General features: G+C 42.9%; 2 protein-coding genes across 6 annotated transcripts in view; both read right to left on the reverse strand.

The window, feature by feature from the left end:
- Nucleotides 1–4,737: 4,737 nt before the first annotated feature.
- On the reverse strand, nucleotides 4,738–13,503 carry pwwp2b (PWWP domain containing 2B). Of its 2 annotated transcripts, none has more exons than XM_034608867.1 (3): nucleotides 12,998–13,503; nucleotides 9,117–10,844; nucleotides 4,738–6,597 (listed from the first exon to the last, which is right to left on the reverse strand). In XM_034608867.1, exons 1-3 carry the CDS (start codon nucleotides 13,135–13,137, stop codon nucleotides 6,591–6,593), a joined length of 1,875 nt encoding a protein of 624 aa, XP_034464758.1. In that variant the 5' UTR covers nucleotides 13,138–13,503; the 3' UTR covers nucleotides 4,738–6,590. The 2 variants fall into 2 exon arrangements, with proteins under 2 accessions (XP_034464758.1, XP_034464759.1); XM_034608868.1 differs by having other exon boundaries at nucleotides 9,113–10,844; nucleotides 12,998–13,499.
- Nucleotides 13,504–13,999: 496 nt separating this feature from the next.
- Nucleotides 14,000–18,703, reverse strand: part of LOC117775324 (leucine-rich repeat-containing protein 27-like) — a 34,922-nt gene continuing 30,218 nt past the window's right edge. For all 4 annotated transcript variants that reach the window (XM_034608374.1, XM_034608372.1, XM_034608373.1 and 1 more), the window contains exons 6-11: nucleotides 18,264–18,453; nucleotides 16,438–16,578; nucleotides 15,864–15,969; nucleotides 15,212–15,297; nucleotides 14,499–14,619; nucleotides 14,000–14,376 (exon numbers count right to left, since the gene is read on the reverse strand). In XM_034608374.1, coding sequence (XP_034464265.1) covers nucleotides 14,260–14,376; nucleotides 14,499–14,619; nucleotides 15,212–15,297; nucleotides 15,864–15,969; nucleotides 16,438–16,578; nucleotides 18,264–18,453 — 761 coding nt within the window. In that variant the 3' untranslated portion in view covers nucleotides 14,000–14,259. The remainder of the gene's footprint in view (nucleotides 14,377–14,498; nucleotides 14,620–15,211; nucleotides 15,298–15,863; nucleotides 15,970–16,437; nucleotides 16,579–18,263; nucleotides 18,454–18,703) is intronic.

Raw genomic sequence — 18,703 nt, forward strand, 5'->3', positions numbered from 1 at the left:
TAGATTAGATTCAACTTTATTGTCATTGCACAGAGTACAAGTACTGAGACAACGAAATGCAGTTTAGCATCTAACCAGAAGTGCAAAAAAAAAGCAGTAAAAGTGCAGAGTATGTGCATATGAAAAGTGGAATATGTAAATAAATAAGATATGTACAGTAAGAAATAAATATGGAATATGAACAGTATACATCCAGTTAAACCATAACTAAGATAAAAACACAGAATTAGCAACAAAAATATCAAACATATAAAATTGAAAAACTGTTTGTTGCACTTTTTACTCATTCCCATTCACTGCTGTACACATTTTTTCCTGAACAGGGGCAGTCAGGACTTGTCAACATCCAGTTATACAATAACTTGCTGACCTTCACTTTAACCAATCTTCCTTACCACACCTACGCTGCATCAGCCTTATTGTTAGTGAAGTCCTGGAGGACAACTCCATTAGCATCCGCATCATGTTACCTCTTTAGCATGGGACCACCCAAGGTGTTTAATCTGGGGGAGCAGACACGTTGTCTGAACAATGTCAGGTTTGCTTTCTTAGCCTTGGCTCTCTGTGCTACGCCTGTTCCTGTGAGCATCCCCTCACACAGACCTCAGACAGGCCAGGCTTCCTCCACACTTAATTACGGCCACAGCTTGCATGGAGGCATATCATTAGCAGTAATTGCACACAGCATCCCATCGCCATGTGCCTCCCCTTTTTTCCTTTTGTCCCACATTTACGCTACACTCATCCGTGGAGGACCAGTGCTCTGCTCTCCATGCTGCGAAGGGGAACGTGGTGTATGGAGGGGAAGGAGTGATGCAACTGCAGACCCTCCATGTGCGAGCATGTGTTCCCATCTATCAACTGGAGGAAATCAGGGTCTAAGCCTGGGAGTGGGTTTCAAAGTGGCCGGGGTGAGAGCAGGCACATGTGGACGGGTGCTGCGGCTCCATGGCAACTTCAGGAAATACGGGGATTACTGAGAGGCACAGTGTGTTTGTTGTGTAAGCATGTTCATGTGTGTAGGTGTATGTGTTTTCATATCAACAGTGGGACAGTTGTTCCCTCCTCCTCGGTTGTGGAACTGGTTTGGTGCACGTTGAACCGTAAACTGTACTTTTTCAAATCCAAATGAGCCAAAAGCCTGTTTCCGCAAGAGCTCAGCACATTGCAACGAAAGAAAACAAGCTAATAGACAAAACACGAGAAAAGAAGAAAGCATCTTCACCAACTCGTCAGTGGAAATACAGCATTTAGAAAGAAATGGTGCACAGAGATAAAGAATAGACAAACTGAGAAACATTTATGACAACACATGTTGCATAAACAAAACGTGCAGCTAACATAGCCAAATGCAGAAGTGCACCGAGCTTCCAGAGCCACTGTAGCTATACGAGCTCCTATTCTTCAAGTGGCGGATGGGAGGTTGGTATATTCATGACAAAACGTATGAATAACAAAATAATCTTATTTCGTATCATTCCATTGTCAAATAAATGAATACATTTGAATGGATATTTTCCAATTCATGATCCACAGTAGATGATGATGTTGGCTATATACAAAGAAACGTACCCCCGGGGTGACTAATCTCTCCACAGTGACCACAGTGTCTATTTGTGTGTGGCTGCACAGCTATAGGTTGATAAAATGTGGTGTGATTGTCATTCTGTGTGCAGATCCCCACCCCCCAATCTCACCTGCACGACGCGGTGAGTCGACACTAAGCAAAAGCCTCAGGTGGCGAGGATCTGCCTGTGGTAACACCAGAACTGACTTGAGTTGGAAAAATCAACATAGACGCCACAGCTGTGAGTAATAGAGAAGCAGACGCGATATTGAAACGTTGAATCACTGAGCTGAATGATATCAATCCATCTAAAAGATTTTCAACACTGACAGAGACAAGCTGAGGCTCAACTGGACTTCAGGTCTGAAGAGTATGAGGCCTTCTCTTTCTGTTCTTTTCCTGCGGCTAAATGCAGAAATAATTACAGGTTTCGTGCAAATGGAAAATATTTTTTATACAGTAGAGTGTAAGGTTCCCTTAAAGAGAAACCAAATCTGTGATTTCGAGAATAAAGTGGTAATTTCATGTTATGTGCCATTTTATGTGAGGGAATATACCAAGATCAGCCGGCCGCCTGCGTTCAAATGAGTAATGTGGTAGAGAGTTTGTGATGAAGAGCCGACAAGGTGTCGGGGTGCTGCAAACATGATCACGTGATCTCTGCAGCGGAGATAATACATCACTTCCTGGCTCTGTCTGTTGCACCTGGCTGCTCCACCTCTCATCTGAATAATGCAGAGGATTTGATGCTGCTGTGAACGCGTCTGTGCAGAAAACCTCCTGATGTGTGAAAAGAAAACTGCAGGTAGTCCGCAGCCAATTCTCCGGATGTACCCGGATGTCATGTCTGAAAATGGCTTAAGGTATTACAAGTGATTGTAGTAGTACAAGCATTTAACACCTAAACTGTTCCTATCTGTTTAATACCAAACACCCTTTGGCCGGTCCCTGCTACCAGTTCATGTGAGTGGAGAGTTATGACCTGACTGCCAGCAGACACAGTCAGGTCAGAGGCTTGAAACGAGAGCAGGCGTGGGGGTGGGGGTGGGGCCGATCTACAGCTGAGCGAGCCTCTTCGGTAAAATGATCTGAACAGGAGATAGCCGGATGAGGGGGTCATCTCACCTTGACCGGCCTAATCCTCTGAGCAGCATTCCAGTTATGCAACAGACATACTTAACCGCTGCTATTTATGACACGGAGGCTGCAAATCAACATGTACAGCTGAGTAGACTGAACGGGTGAGGAGGCCAGAGGGGGGGTACATGTACACTGATGAGCATAGTGGATTTGGGGATTTCAGGCTAGTTTAATCTCCACTACCACTCACAGGTGAGCAGTCACTGTAACCTCTGATACAAGCCTGCAGCCCTTCAATGGTTGTGTAAGATCAGAAAAGAGCAAAAGCAGCGGCGCCATTTCAGCAAATCACAAACCCCCCCCACCCCACTGAGTGTGGAGTCATTACAAAACCTGAGCGCATGTGACTGGGTGGCAGCAAACATGTGACCACAGAGAAATCAGAGGCGGAGAGGTTGAGTTACAATCTGAAACAAACCCAAGAGCCCACTCAAAAGGCTGATAGCATGGAAAGATAAAAGCTATAGATTGATTTCTTTTTGCTTTCTTTTGTGAATTAGTTAGAACTTTGATCTGGCCATGTAAGTAGCGGCTTCAGGTTCCCAGCATGTTAACTTAGCATAGCATTAAGTCTGAAAAACAGGGAAACAGGGAGCTATCAGCAGCAGCTCACTGATTTGCAAAACAGCTGGTCAGGCTTCCTTGTTTTCCTGCTATAGTAAACTAAGGTTGTTTCTAGCTCTATGAACCAGCCAAAGATGAGAGCAGAGACCGTATGATGAATGACATGTCTCCACTTCCTCCTGTTATACAGAAATGAAGCCAAAATATCATGGATACAAAAGTAGCCATCTTACGCATTTGGAGCCAGAGTCTGTGCAGGTTTGATCAGGGAATGGAGCCACGGTAGCAGGTGCCATCAATGCTTGACCAATCATGACATTTCACCCTGTTTTTATAACCTCAAACAACGATTAAAAACCAAACTAAACTTGATCATCAGCGTAATCGAAGCCAAAAATGACACAAACCATTTTTGACCAATAATTTAACATTTACTTTGACTTTTTAGTTTGGTCCATGTACGGTTCACCAAATTGGAGGATGCAATATATGACAGAGAGCGGCCATTGTGATGCTTCGTCTTCACTTTTGGAGAGCTGGCATGTCATCAATCTTAATATACAGTCTAGGGTACTAACAAATGAGTCACATATTCAAAATTCTCCATTCAAACTCATATGTGGTGATAACATGTAAACTGTATTTAAAAGGACCACTCGAGGAATCACACACCCAGAAAACGAGGGGCTTGTGAGTTAGAGACTAAAAGAGAAAAGGTCAGACATGAAGCAGCAGAGGCTGAGATACTGAGACTTTCAATCCTAATAACAGGATTAAAATCTGAAAGGTGCTAAATAGTTGGATTTTACTTTTTCTAGAGACTTTGGAGCCCCGGGCAAAAGGGTCCTGAGGGGGCCATGAAATTATCTTCAATCAAACCTCTAAAATTACATCAAAATTGTTGTTGCTGTGGACTCAATTAATCAGGTCATCTAGTTTCATGTTGCATGTTGCAGCTGAATACCCCTCACTTCACCCTCCCCTTCCAAACATGAAAGAGAACCTGTGGTAGCCTTCAGTTGTCATGAAAGGTGTTTAGTTTGTCCAGTCTGGACTACTGTAAAAAAACATGGTGGCCTCCGTACAGAGGACCCGCTCCCGATGTAAATATAAAGTATTTAAATATAAAGGGCTCATTCTAGGGTGAAGAAAACAATTCTTACAATTTAGATGAAACATACTAGTGAAAACATCACTAGGATTATTTAATTATATTTAACTAGCCAATAAATCCCTTTCACCTAAATCTTACAGACTGAACCTTTAAGCTTGGGTCCCAGGGGAATTGCCTGCCTTGTCTACTGTTGCAATGCCCTTTAACATTGAATATTAAAAGTCACAGACTGAAATCCCCATGACCCATCAGGATTGGTTCTTTTTTTGGGAAACCTTCGAGAGCCAAACACGCAATTGTCCAGAGTAAAATTGAATATCCCTTTAGAAAAAGGTAAATTCAGAGGCTGATCCACAACAGCACAGGTATTGCTTGTATATTTTATTTTTATGTACAGTACATGTAAAAAAAGAAAACAAAAAAGTGGCCAATAACATTGACCAACGTGGCCAACAGTAGATAGCCATGTTGCGCATACACAGGGGAAATCCTGACGAGCGTTTCCCCCCCTCAGGGATTACAGAGATGTCGACTCTCCTACTCCTTATTGTGTAAGGCTGCCTGGACACCAGCAGGGCTTGATAGCAAACAGTCAAACCGCAGATTATCAAAACAGGAGGAGTGCGATATCTGCTCCCCTATTAAGCACACCTCTCTCATTGACAATCAGTAAGCCTGTTCTTCAACCTCCATCTGAACAAACAGTTCCCAGGCAGGCAGGGAGGAGACGGGCTGGTTGGCTGAGCGTGACTGACTATGTGCAATCTTCAGTTAAGTTTTTAATACGGACCTGGCTGCGCTCGACTCTCGCCTTCGCCGCCTCCCTCCCCCTATTCCAATAGTGCCGCTTTCAACACAAAGGTCACTAAAGGTCAGCACTGCAGTCTGCTTTTTAGCATATGACTCAAAAGTAACTGCAGGCTAGTAGCAAACATGTCTTCAGCGCACTCAGCAGTTGAATTCACAGTATTCTTACAGCATGTTATTTCATTTTCTCCCAAAGTCACTCATAAAGCTTTAACTGATAATGCATAGGGGGCTTTGACACATTTGTTCACCCATGTTTCTCCAGTGGAAATGTGGATTTTTGTAGTGTGTGTGTGTGTGTGTGTGTGTGTGTGTGTGTGTTCGTGTGGTGGATAAGCTGAGAGAGAAACACACCCAAATGCGAGAATACAGTGTACACAACCATCTGTGTCTGGTGTCCCCAAAATCGTACAATAGAAAATAACAAAAAAAAAAAAAAAAAAAAAAATTGTATCTCATGTATCTCCAAGGCCATGGATAGTCAACCACAAAGACTTCTGAACTCCCCCTGCTGCTTATCAGGGCTGTATCTCGCAATAGTGTTTCAGACAGTGAGCTTACCGCAGGCCACCAAGGTACAGATAAAGTGCTTTTTTTTTTTCTCTTAAACATGACGCTTTAAATAATTAAAGTGATGTAAAAATGGTTCTCAGGGATAAGAGGGGCAAGTACGCCGATGTGACACTCACTAAAAGTTAATGAAAATGAAATGGAAAAAGAGACACAACATGATTGTGGAGAGGAATTGAGTTCAGTATAAATACATCCACAAATGCAGGCTACAAGGATGGAACACTGTGATCGCAAAGGAGAGCTGGAACAGTCACTACTGTCTCTGGATGGAGCCATTCACAGTTTGACAAGTAAAGAGGATTCAGGATAAGACTTTTTAAATCATGGTAAAATGTGTCATGGTCCAGGGTGGGGGTGGGTGGGTGGGGTTCTTTGAAGATGCCACCGGCGTCCTCTGGCTGGACGAGATGGACCTCGTGACTCGTCGGTGGTTGAGGACCGTGATAAGAGCAGCAGCAGATCGGCAGGTTTTTGCGAGACTTTAGTAGAAAGGTGTACTTAACGGATCATAATAAAACGATTACAGATAATAAATACATTCGGGTCTTTGTAGTGTCATTGTTCGGCTCTATTGAAATATGATTAAATCTAGAAAAAAAAGGAATAGTTTTGTTCATGTGGGACCATGTGATGCCTGGCCTCTTTCCTTTTGCTCCCTTATCCAGTCCCAACGACACTCCACCTTGGCGGCCATTTTCCACAAGCCTTGTGAAAAAAACAAAACGGCATATAAATAGTAGCCGTGGCAACCGCACGTACTCCCTCCTGGGTCTTGATGACAGAGTCTGAGAATTCAGAAAAACCTCGGAGACCTCTCTGCAGTCCTCAGCCTCTACACAAGAGAGAAAGAAGAGGAGGAAGAAGAAAAAGGGGGAGAGCAAAGGCAAAGTCACAAAGAGCAAACAAAGCTTGGCAATTCTTTTTCACCATATAAACAGCTCAACAAAGAGAGAGATGTGCTTCTCAATATGTGGAGTTTGTCATGTGCAGATTATGGAGCAGTGTGAAGTGAACGTCAGCTACTTTCCAGCTGGCGGAAACCTCTGTGTAGCTGACGGAGCAAGAAAGAAAAAAAAAAAAAAGCTTCCTTTGTGAGCTCTGGAAAAAAGGACCAAACATAGACTGGTCTTAACCCCTCACTGTTTATTCTCAACTACTGCTCCTCTTTGCTAATGAGGCCTTCAGCAGAGTTAACAGAAGAGCAGGGAGCTGCCTGTCTCCCTTTCATATCACCCAAAGACAATATTTAACCTTTGAGTGTGTGCCAAGGCGAAGCAGGTTCACTGAACTCAGAAACCAGGGAGGGGGGGGAAACGCCATATCATCTGCCACTATGAGACAGAAATCATATTTTTTATGCCCTCGCACTGGAGCAGTGTTTTTAAATGGCTTTCACTTTAGACCACTCTCAGTTTGTTGGGACTCACTTCTGAAATTAGCAGTTTTAACAAGCGATTCCTGTTGAGGAGTCAGCAGTACAGCCTGTGCCTTCATTAAAGCTGGCCCTAATGTTTGTTTTGCCCCTTTCAACACAGCAACTGCTCCACGGCTATGCAAGCAGCACACACGGCAGACCTTACAAGTGTTTGTTAAATAAGCAGGTTGCCCACGGAGTCGTTTTCACTCAGCACAAATTCCCCCCCCCCTGGAGTTCACACACGACTATCATCAAATGGGATCATTTATAGAAATTTAGGAATGAGCTGGGTAACATGGCACAAACCGTGTTTCACATTTGACAGCCATTTATTCAGTAATATCTTGATGGCTTCTAATTCAATTTACTGGATATTTTTGAGTAGGAAGTGCTTGAGGCAAATCAGGGTCCCCAAGTATTCTACAGGGCTCTAATTTCAGGCATATGACATCTGTGACAAATAGGATGAATGGATATTTGCTCAAACAAATGTCACTCTGTCTCTCTGTGCTTACTAATGAGCCATTTTCAGATGTGAATTCAAGAAAAGGTCTGTAATGTTGCGTTCTAACATTTTGCGCAGTTTGCCTTTCACATACAAAGAACACGGCAACTTCCGTTTACTGCACATCGCCACAAGCATCGTACCTAATAAGCAAAAGCTCTTGAATCTTGTCTTTCGAATTTGATATCTTTGTCTTCATCGTGTGTTGCACCTCTTTTTCATCCGAAGATATTTCTATTCTCTTTGTTTTATTTGTTTATTTTGCGTCCGTTACATCATCACCACGCCCACCTCCTCATAGTGCCTGGAGGCACTGGCGTTTGCTTGCTCACATACAGCCCTATGCAAAATATCTGGAGTTCAGTGCAGATCTGAAAGCAGCTTTACTGATCAAAGAGCAAGTGAACAAATCTTTCAAGTCGCAGCAGTATTTGAGATAATGATGCACAGAGGCAGTGATCAGGTCATCTGCAGCTAATTAATGCTAATTCAGTGTGTAGCTAGATAACAGTCTAAAATTAAATTCTGGTTGGTATCAGATCCATGAGCTCTTTGCTTAACCAGCGCCTGCACTTTGCCAAAGATAATGTGTGAGGAAACAGACTCTCACTCTATGCGACACCAACTGTGATTCATTCTGTAGCTCCAGTGACTGCAACAGAATGATAAAACTTCTTTTGTCAAAAGACTGCGTCACAGTTGATTCAGTTACATGTGTCAAGTGCCAGAATCTTCAGTCAACCTTCATTCATATCAAATCAATTATTAAAGCTGAGCAGCTTGATAGTTTTTAAACAGGACGTCCATATTTAGATCATGTAGCTAATGAAAAGGATGATGGAAAAGTCAGGAGGCTACATTTGATATTTCAATGTGTCAGAAAAATGCTCTGCTGCTATATCTGTTAGTTCCAAAATTTTGAAGCATATTTGGCAAAAAGAGTTATTTTCTACAAATCTAAAGAAAAAAGATTTGCACGGATTCAGATTGTAAAAGGTCAATTTGGTATTTTTTCTCTTGTTAGTACGCTCTTAATATTGTATTTTTCCAGGTGAGAAAAAAACCCTTGTGCATCTAATAATCAGACAGGTTCTTCAATTTCTGGCCAAATTTGCCAAGATACATACATCTGACATACTTTGTTGATCTCAGAACTACTTGTTGGAGCAATGACTGAACCACCTCTGTTTATACAAACCCACACAAATTACTGTGTTGTGACACATACCGGTTCAGTAAACTGGTTGGTCTGAAAGTATTAAATAATCCAATATACCAACATAACTCTAATAAGGCAGGTGAGATATAAATGATGGATTTAGTAACTGCTAACCTTATTTATGGTCTTAAAAGCCCATTGAGACGTATTGTTTAAAACTATAATAGTAGATGTGAAAAACCAACGTGCAAAAGCTGTGAACTAACCTACGTGTCGCAGTGGGAAAGCAGTGACGTAATCTCCGGGCTCATGTGACCCACAGCCTTGGCTGCCTCCAGGATGGCTCTCCTGTACATCCCTTTCTTCTTTCGGTTGAAGCGGGACCTGAAGAACTGTCTGAAGGGCGACAGTTTGGCAACGGAGAGCTGGGAGGTCGTGGGCGAACCGAACCATGACACTTTCGCCTGGGGCCATTGCGCCTCACAGCTGGCCGTCTCCTGTTTGCGGGTGCCGCTGATGCTGAGGACGCGCGCTGGCCACCAAGGGAAGCCGTGGATCTTTCCCCACACAATGTCTCCCACCGCCACAGCGTGACCCTCCTCTGTTACACACTTTGTCATGCTGCGTGTGTGCAGCCGCACCGTTAGTGGTGGCACAGTCTTACAGTCCTCTCGTGAAGGAACAGAGGATGAGGTTACAGAGAGGTCTTCACCTGGTGCGAGATCACACAGCTCAGGTGAGGTGCCGTCAGAGCTGAAGGACTTGGACTCATCTAGACTGTCGCTGCTGCAGACTGACAGACTAGAAGAGTCCGCTTTGCGTTTACGGAAATTAATGAGAAGGGTAAGGTCACTGTGGCCCCGCTCAGCCTCCTCTCCAGAACTCCCTGACCACAACTCCAGAGAATTCTTGCCTTCCCCCGAGTCTTCAGAGTGGGGGAGGCAGGGGCCGGTGACCCTAGGGCTTCGTCTCCTAGTGCCTTCTACAAGTTCTGCCTCATACTCGACCACACTCTCCTCACCCTCTCTCTGAGGGGGTCTCAAGCAGATCTTTGGAGAGGGCAAGTCCTGACCAACGGTTGTGAAAGGTCTAGTAAGTTTGAGTTTGGGAATGGACACAGTGAGGCCAGACCTAGTGGCATCTAGAATGTGCCGTTGTTCCTTGGTGGGATCAGAAAACGCGTTGCCGTTCTCACCCACGCCATTCTGCACCAGCTGTTTGGGGCAAAATGGTTTGACTGAACCGTGGACACGTGAGGGGATCTTGATGACCTCCCCCTTGCCCTGTGGAGTGCTGTAGGAGATCTTTATGACAGGACTGTGGGGGATAATCACGTCACTTCCGGGAAACTTCTCCCCATCGGCTTCCCCCCTTTTGTCCTTCCTAAGGCGCTTGCTGTCAAGGGTGGTGCCATTTTCCCGTCGTTTAGTGTCCTTGGCTGCAACAACATCCTCTTTTCTTGACAGCTTAGAGGAGATATCTTTGTCATCACCATCGTCGTCACTATGTAGTGAATTTTCTTTTCTAGACGTCTTAGTGTTGCTCATGCCATCTTTGCTGTCTTCATCACTATTCAGTGTGTTCTTGCACTTTTCACACAGTACCTGCCGCGGCCGCAAACGGATAGTGCTCATGGTCATGCGGCCAGGCTCTCGCGTTCGCCTCTTCTTTCTCTTGATTGGTCGAGGAGGGGGTTGGGGTACCCATTGGCTGTAGCTGTGGCGCACCCATAATGGCTGAGGGAAGGGGGCTCCTTCAAAATAAGGAGGATAAAGAGTCTGTCCAGCTGGCACTGGGGTGGGGATGGGGCAGGTAGGAGGTGCAGTAGGTGTGCTGCTTTCGGGGAGAGTGTCCTCATCCTTTGGTCTTTGTGAAGTCTCGCTGGGAGAATTGGAAACCAGCTCCTCACTCAGAACTTCTGGGATTTCACAACCTGGTTTGGATATTGGGCAGTCCCCGAGTGTTGCTGTGAAATCCGGTAGACAGAAGAGCCCGGTCCTGAGATGAACAAGAAAAAGGACAAAACAATATATTAATAACTGAGCGTTTCATTCCGCTTTATTACAGTTCTACAGTGAGGTTCATGTAGCCTGCATAAAGATTCTTGTTACACATGACATGGCATGGCATTTCTTGAATTTTAAAGTTTAGCGAATTGCTCTACAAGAATGATACTATAATGCAGCTCTTGCGTTACACCGTGTTTGATAACTAGCCAGGTGGGACAACACAAATCAAATACCTCGCTTTTTCAATTACAAAATTAGAACCCAGAGCTGTTCAGAGCTTTTTCTAAGTGTCCCACTTTGTTTAACTTTGACTGGACACACTGACGCCACTCTCCTTGTCACCTGTATGCTGAAAATTCTTTACGTGTGGGGGTTGGGGTACGCTTACAAGCAGGCAGGCATCCTGCTGCCTCAGGCAAAAATGGAGCAATCGTATCACTGACTCTCTCTGAGTGATTCTATGTGTTCTTTTTCGTTCTCTGGGACCAGCAAACATGTCCAGAGAAGGCCCGACTGCCAAGTAGTCTTTGAGAAGTGCCTGGCAGGCAACAGTAACATGGCTGTGCTGCTTTAGTCAGGAGACAGCAGACAAAGAGACTACAGGATGCCCAGGAGCCCCCCCACCCTCCCCAACATCTGACTGAACAAAAACAATCCCATGAATCACTCGGGATTCAGAGAGGTAGAGAAGGAGCCAGGAGATTTCGGTTTGTTTTTGCATCCGTGTCTGCTCAGGGCTTATGGGCGGCGAAATTATTAATTAGTGCACATTTGGGGAGATTGTTTTCCTCCCCAGGAGAAGTAACTGGCAGGCACCTCCGGATAATAGTCTCTTGGTGAAGCTTGTTCCTCTCACCTTTTTTATATGCGCCCCTAAAGCGACGAAATATTAGCCTTCACTGTGACTGGCATGGCACAAACAGTGCAGCCTGTGACAGGGAACACAAAGTGCTTGTTAAGCACAGTGTAAGGACACAGCATAAGACCAGCCATGATTCACCCCACGGATGCCATTTCACGTTGTGTACAGTGTAACTAGAGGTGGAGATCTGCCTGAGTGATAGGCCTAACAAACCTGTGGGAGACAATGACAGGAAATGTATTTCCATGAGCTGAAAATGAAGAAGTAGTCAGTGACTAGGCCTGAAATATATGGGCCTATTTTAGGTTATTCCAAGGCCTGCCTTTTCCCATTAGGCCGAGTTATTTTCAGGACGAGTACGAGCTCTCACATGAAAAACCATCTAAGCATACTCAGGGGCAAAGCTGGTCAGATTCTGATTCTGCTCATCTATAAATAGTCTAAAGCCAATGGCTCTTAAGGTGAACCACACTAAGAGCAACGCAAGGCCTATACATGTGACACACACAGAGAAAGAGGTAGATAAGACTGATATATGTCAGAATTACACTTCTACAGGTTTTCTCATTTGAACAGGAACATTTTATTCAAAAGGAAAGAAAGGCGCTGCTCCTGTCAAACACTGTTTAACATGGTCCCTGGATCTGATCAGGAAATACAGATGTGATGTATCAAATCTCACATGACATTTTCTATTGTTTCTATACACCAGGGGTGACTGGAAATCAATGCAATCAATCCACTTCTCAGAACTACAACTGTATTTCACAGTATTTTAATTAGAGTTTCACTGTACACAAATGTTGTGCACAATGCACGACCAGCATGTAAAAATACATACAAAACGTCCCTGATGTACAGAATACTGTTCAGACAGGGCCTACTCTATACGTCTTAGCTGCCCTGACTTTTATTAGGCTAACAATAAGCTAGAGCTGAACCCAGTGACATTTGCAATAGTTTAAAAGAAGACATTAAAGACCTGTGTAGACACAGTCACTATCTTCACATACAGTGTCACACCACAGTGAAACAACGCGTATTATCGCCTTATTGTGGCCCAAAATGAGAAGAGTTTGCCATTAGCCAGCAAGCTAACAGGAGCTACCTTGTCAGCTACAATAACCCATACGTCTTTTGTATGGAGGCCCGGTTAGCTTACGGCTAGCTAGCTAGCTAGCTCAGCTTGTTAGCACCAGAGGTACCTTAGCCGTTAGCAGAGTTCAGCTAATTAATTTCAGATGTAAATGTATAAAAAGAATAAAGGGAACAACACTCACTTTTTGCCGCAGTCGAGTAATATGCCCGTGTAGCTCCTCTCTCGGTAGGTCAGCGTCACCACCAGTGTATCGTTAACTATTTGATCGATAGTGACAGGTACCCGAGAGCCGGCCCGCAGCTCCTCGGCCGCAGCCTCCATGTTTCCCTGGGTGAGGTGTCCGGCTCGGCGGTGCTCGATCCCGGCCAAGGGAGCCACGGTCGCGTCGGCCAAAGATCCGTCTCCTTCGCTTTTGGAGCAGGAGGCTACACCAGGGCATAAAATGACGCCATCACCCCCACCAAGTAAATTACAACAGCACTGCCACCGCTGACATCACGCTCTCTGTGCTGGAGGAGCAGAAAAGCTCCCAAGACAAGGCCGACCCTTTCCCCGGCGCACTCCGGCTGCTTTGACGCCATTCATCACTCCCGACTTTATCTCGGGAATGTCTCTGTTTTAGCAGCGAGAGACTGATGGTGGTTTGTTGTGAACGTCTTTACGATGGATTCATGATAAAACATGGATTCATTTTCTCACATGTAGCAAACGGTGCCAGATATTTACTGAAAACAAATAATTATGGCCTGTTTTAACAATCCACCTAAGACATCAGCAGCTTTTATTTATACTGTAACATGGACATCAAATGTCAATTTATGCATTATTTCCCTTTAGTATTATGAGAATTCTCATTCGTCCCCTTTAAGAATACTTTAGTTCACAGTGTGAGGTTATAGCTAGCTTTTATAATTGACACAAAGGTATATCTTTATGTATATCATTCTTGTGCTATTGTGTCTATTGGGCTAATGTACAAATGAACTATTAAATAGCTAAATTTAACACATTAAATGATACAGATCTTATATATTTTATGCATGTTTGGAGTACTAAATGTAAATAAGGTGAAGTAAATGTAAAGACCACTGGTTTGTACAATAGTGAGTGTGACTCGAACACCAAAAAGAAGCATACTATGGGAAAATAAAAAACATGAACTCACTGATAACGTACAACTTAGTCACAGATTAAATAAGGAAGACCGTATTTATTTCATACACGTTTGGGGTTCTAAGTGTACATGAGGTGAAGGAAATGTTAATACCACTGGTTTGTATGATAGTGAGTGTCTGGCAGAATTTCAGAAGAAAAAGAGGGAAACTAAAAGGAAATTGGTCAATAGCTTTGTGATTTTTTTATTTTAAAAGGAATTAATCTCACAATGACTTGAGTATGAAATCAACACCACAACACTCAAACAGAATGGATGCACTGTCCCCGTCACTTATCAAGGAAACTAAACAATGTGTCTCCAGTGTAGATGGTGAAACATTTGTCAAGATCTTTGGCCCGATTTCTGTTCCGCTCCACCAGAAGCCGTGTCTGTATCTTTGTCAACTGTGAATAAAAAGCAGGACGAAACAATAAACAAATTCAGATCAATGTCATTGGGGTTCAATACAGATACAGATAAGACAGATGAGACAATACAGATGAGTCAGAGGAAGTATGGGTCTGACCTCCTCCAGATCTTGCTCCGCCGCTGCCATGTGCTCGCTGGCTGTGCCCATGGGATTCTTGCGTCTCTCCTGTATCTTCTCAACACGGGCGCGGATCTGCCGCCCTAGCTCACGGGACGATCTGTGCACAGGTCAAAACGTCAAAGTGAGGGACTGAATATTTAGATGCCCATGTAAGTCCACTGGTATCATAGTCTTTATGGATGACGCTGGTAAAAAAAAGTGCAGGCCTGTGACTTATTGTTGTCGACTTAGTTAAGATTTATTCTATCACTGACAACAGAAAAGAATAAATCGTGCCTCTAAGTCTGGTTTATCTGTTTTGTACAAGACAATGTTGTTACAGAAGAACAAAGAAACTGCTGATGTTCTATGACGAGTGCACAGCCTCACTTTGTCCACTAAGTGTCTCTAGCTGTCCACCTGAATCAGCAGGGCTCCCAATTGTAAACCATGCTAAATGCAATTTGGTTGATACTTTGATGCTTTTTCAACATGTGCAGTAAGATTTTCATGAAGCAAATTGATGAGATGAATATATTTAAAAACTGTTATGCTTAATGAGCACCCCTATAAGAAAGGGCACCCAAATGAGGAGATGGAGATACAATATATGATATATATATACTGTATGTAATACTGGTTCAGGATATTGTAGATGTTTAATGTGCTTTTAGTGTTTTGTTCAGTGTTTGTCCAGAGTTCCTATGTACCTTCTCTCCTCACAGTCTGTGATGGACATGTAGGATGTCTGTCTCTGTGGAGCATCACTGCTGTCCCCCACACCAGCTGCTGCTCCCTATAACAGATAGTGGAGTTGCTTGTTATAGTTATATAAATTTAAATTTAATATTTTTGTGTATGTACATGATGATACAACTGTGCCACCGTTGCATTGTTGCAACCCAACAGCCTCATTGTGGTCATTCACATGAATGAGGTAAGCATTTACTATATTTGTCGGTCACACTGATGTTGCTGCATGAATGCAAACATTATAAGATACTCTACAGATAAATGTATCTGAGTCAAATCATTGAAAACAATCCATCGGTCTATGTGCCTTCATGTATATGCTGCTGCTGCTGCTGCTGCTGCTGCTGCATTATCACAGACGCAGTGAGCTCCATCACAGGCCCTGACATCTGTTGCTGCCTTCAACAGCATCAACCACTTTGTTAAGGATCACTGACACTGAGTCCTGCCATGCTGCTCCCTGAAAACCTGTGCACGAGCATCAACATGATTCATCTTGCGCTGATTTCATACTTATTGTTTCATTCCGCTCTCCTGCGTGACCGAGGCAGTGCTGTACTGCCTCCTTGTGGTTGACAGGTGGAAACCGAGGCGATAGTCGACGCATACCTTCTGCTTCTTTTGTCGTCCATTCTTCTGCAGCATTTGCTCGGACATTTTCTTCTCCTGTGTGATCCTGGCTTGTGTTTGCCACTTCTGAAGAGCCTCTTGGCTTCTAAGAGAGACCCAGATTAAGATGCACTGTTATATAGCGATGTACATTTTCTTTTCTTTTCTTCCGCTGTATATTTTAGTTTTTATTCCATTTATATTTTGCTATATTTTTTACATTTCTTTACACTTAAGTATTGCATGTTACTTATTATTACTTACTGATGCCTATTTTTGACTCTTGTTGCTGTAATATTGCAAATTTCCCCATCGACTAATAAAGGATGATCTTATCTTATCTTATCTTATATTAAGGTAAATGGTTGCAAAAGGGTCTGTAAACATTGACTATTGCTCTGGTCTTTACAAAGTGGACATGATATTGATCCCTTAGTGTTGGTCACTTGGACAAATGCCAGTTAGACACAGTATGGCTCAGCTTTGTGAAGCAACAATTCACAAGTTAAAATATAGAAGGACAGGCAATAGGGTATATTCCATACAACAATACATCAAGCAGAAATCCACTTACTTTCTTCTGTGTTCCAGAATGGCCTGTTTCTCCTTCATCTCTTTCATTGCAGCCTGTCTCCTCTCCTCTGGCCTCTTCCAGATCGGAGTGTCAAACAGGAGGAGCCCGGGAATCATGCCGGCCTTGGTTGTTGCCTTTTTTCTGACAAAATAAATTGAAACAAAACGCTTCATTTTTATTGCTCTCCCGGGCTCCGAGTCCCAGCGGAGACAGCTACGGAGATTTTGATCGCTTGGTCTCCTCTGCAGAGAAAGTCATTAAAAAGTGTTGTGCTTTCCTTTTTCCAAGGCTCCATGCTATAATACTTAGCCCTCCCTCACAACTCCACACCCTAGCAGATATCTTCTGAAAGTAATAACATTCACCTCCTCTGTCTTACTATCAGGTAGTCACCAACATTTTCACTGTACAAAATCTCTCAACAGAGGATGGATTCATTGTACGAAAACAATAGCAGAAGCAATTAGATACCATGTTGTTTTCATCTTTCTGAGGGCAGTAGAGAAGTCAGTGTTAAGGCTACTTAAAGAGTAAACAAATTATAGTACTAAGAGAAATTAGCCATAATATTATGAGAATAACTTTGTAATTTCGGGCTACGTGTCATTTTAAAGGGGGAATCAGAAGATCAGCCTGTCTCCTGTGTTAAAATGAGGTACATGGAGCATCCTGTTTCACAAATGACAAACATCATTTTACAAATCAGCACCACATTGTTATAAGTATCAGGACTTTATCTACTCTGAAGAAAGAGCCACACGGTCCTGGAGGAAATTTGTCAGGTAGCGGGTGACTGTATATTGTTGGTTACATCTGTGTGATATTCAAAAGGTTGTCATAGTTTCTGAAGAAAGGAGTGGAACTCCAGCGAGGACAGTTGCTCAATATTTCCTAAATGTATTTCTTATACTCAAAATATTATGACTGTTTTCTAATTTAATTATTAACTCTTTTTTTTAGTATGGCCAGTGTAGTAACTGGCCTCGACTTTTTTGTTTGAAGAAATAGTTTAACATTCGGGTAGAGAGTGAGATAAGAAGAACAATAGTACTTTAAATGTCTAAATATTAAATAAAAGTTAAAGGAAGCAGTTGGGGTGAGTAGAAACAGCAGCCTAGCAATGTACAACAGTAACAACATCTACATACCAGCAACTCTAAAGCTCACAAATAAACATGCCATATCTCCCTTGTGTAAAGATGACAATTTGCCATTTCATAAATGGTTAGGTGTAACTGTTTACCAGTTGTCAGGCAAGCAGAGGAGACCCCATTAACTTACTGGTCCCAGCTAAGTAATACTCCAGTTCATATTTTCATATTGTACATATATGTTACTTTAATTTTTTATATATTTAATTCTACTGTACTTGCTCCTTAGTTTTTTTCTTATGCCCCCCCCCCCATCCCTGTTTTTCTTCTTCTTTGTTATTTACTAAACACTAAAGCAAATTCCTTTTTATGTAAAAAACTTACTTTGGAATTAATCTGATTAGGATACACAACCATGTACAATGTGGATTTTTTTATTATTTTGTATATTTATATGTTTATATATATATATAACTACTATATAGCTATATTTTTTTTTTTCTCTTCATATAATTCATTTAATTCAATTATTGAGGTTTAGAGGGGCTGGTAGGCAGATTTTACAACCTTTAGAGAAAGCAAGCTGTTTCCCACCATTACCAGTGTTTATGCTAAACTGAGCTAACTGGTAGCTGGTAATGGTTTCAATCTGAATATCAAATCTCATGCCCCAACATGTCAGGGTTTTCACTTCTCTTTACCGTCCTTTTAGCCCAACACCTTTACGTTACTTACCCTTTGATAATGGGATGAAGATGTGACTTTGGGTTTCTATCACCCTGTGCCATTGCACCCCACTCAGCTCTGTCCAGCAGGATCATCTTATCTTTTAGTTCCTTGAACTTCTGCATCTCGTCCTCGTCCTGCTCCTCCATACTGGACCCCGTCAGGTCTGACAACTGGAGCTTCTCCACCACTGGCAGCTCTACCAAAGAAACAACCATGGCAGATAGAAGTGTGATGTGAGGGCAACGCAATCTGCAGCTGCAGTGGAAGTACATGGTTAACAGTTGGCTTCCAAGAATTACTAATAGAATACAGAGTTATTTTCCAACTGCAGCTAAGATTTAACAGCATTTTAGGAGCAAATTCACAAAACCACTTATTGGCAGGCAAAATTTTATTTATGAAAAACCTGTTTGGATCTTAGAGTGAGATTGTGTTCAGCAAGTTTT

The sequence above is a fragment of the Hippoglossus hippoglossus genome, chromosome 15 (genome assembly GCF_009819705.1).
Source record: "Hippoglossus hippoglossus isolate fHipHip1 chromosome 15, fHipHip1.pri, whole genome shotgun sequence".
NCBI classification, from domain to species: domain Eukaryota; kingdom Metazoa; phylum Chordata; class Actinopteri; order Pleuronectiformes; family Pleuronectidae; genus Hippoglossus; species Hippoglossus hippoglossus.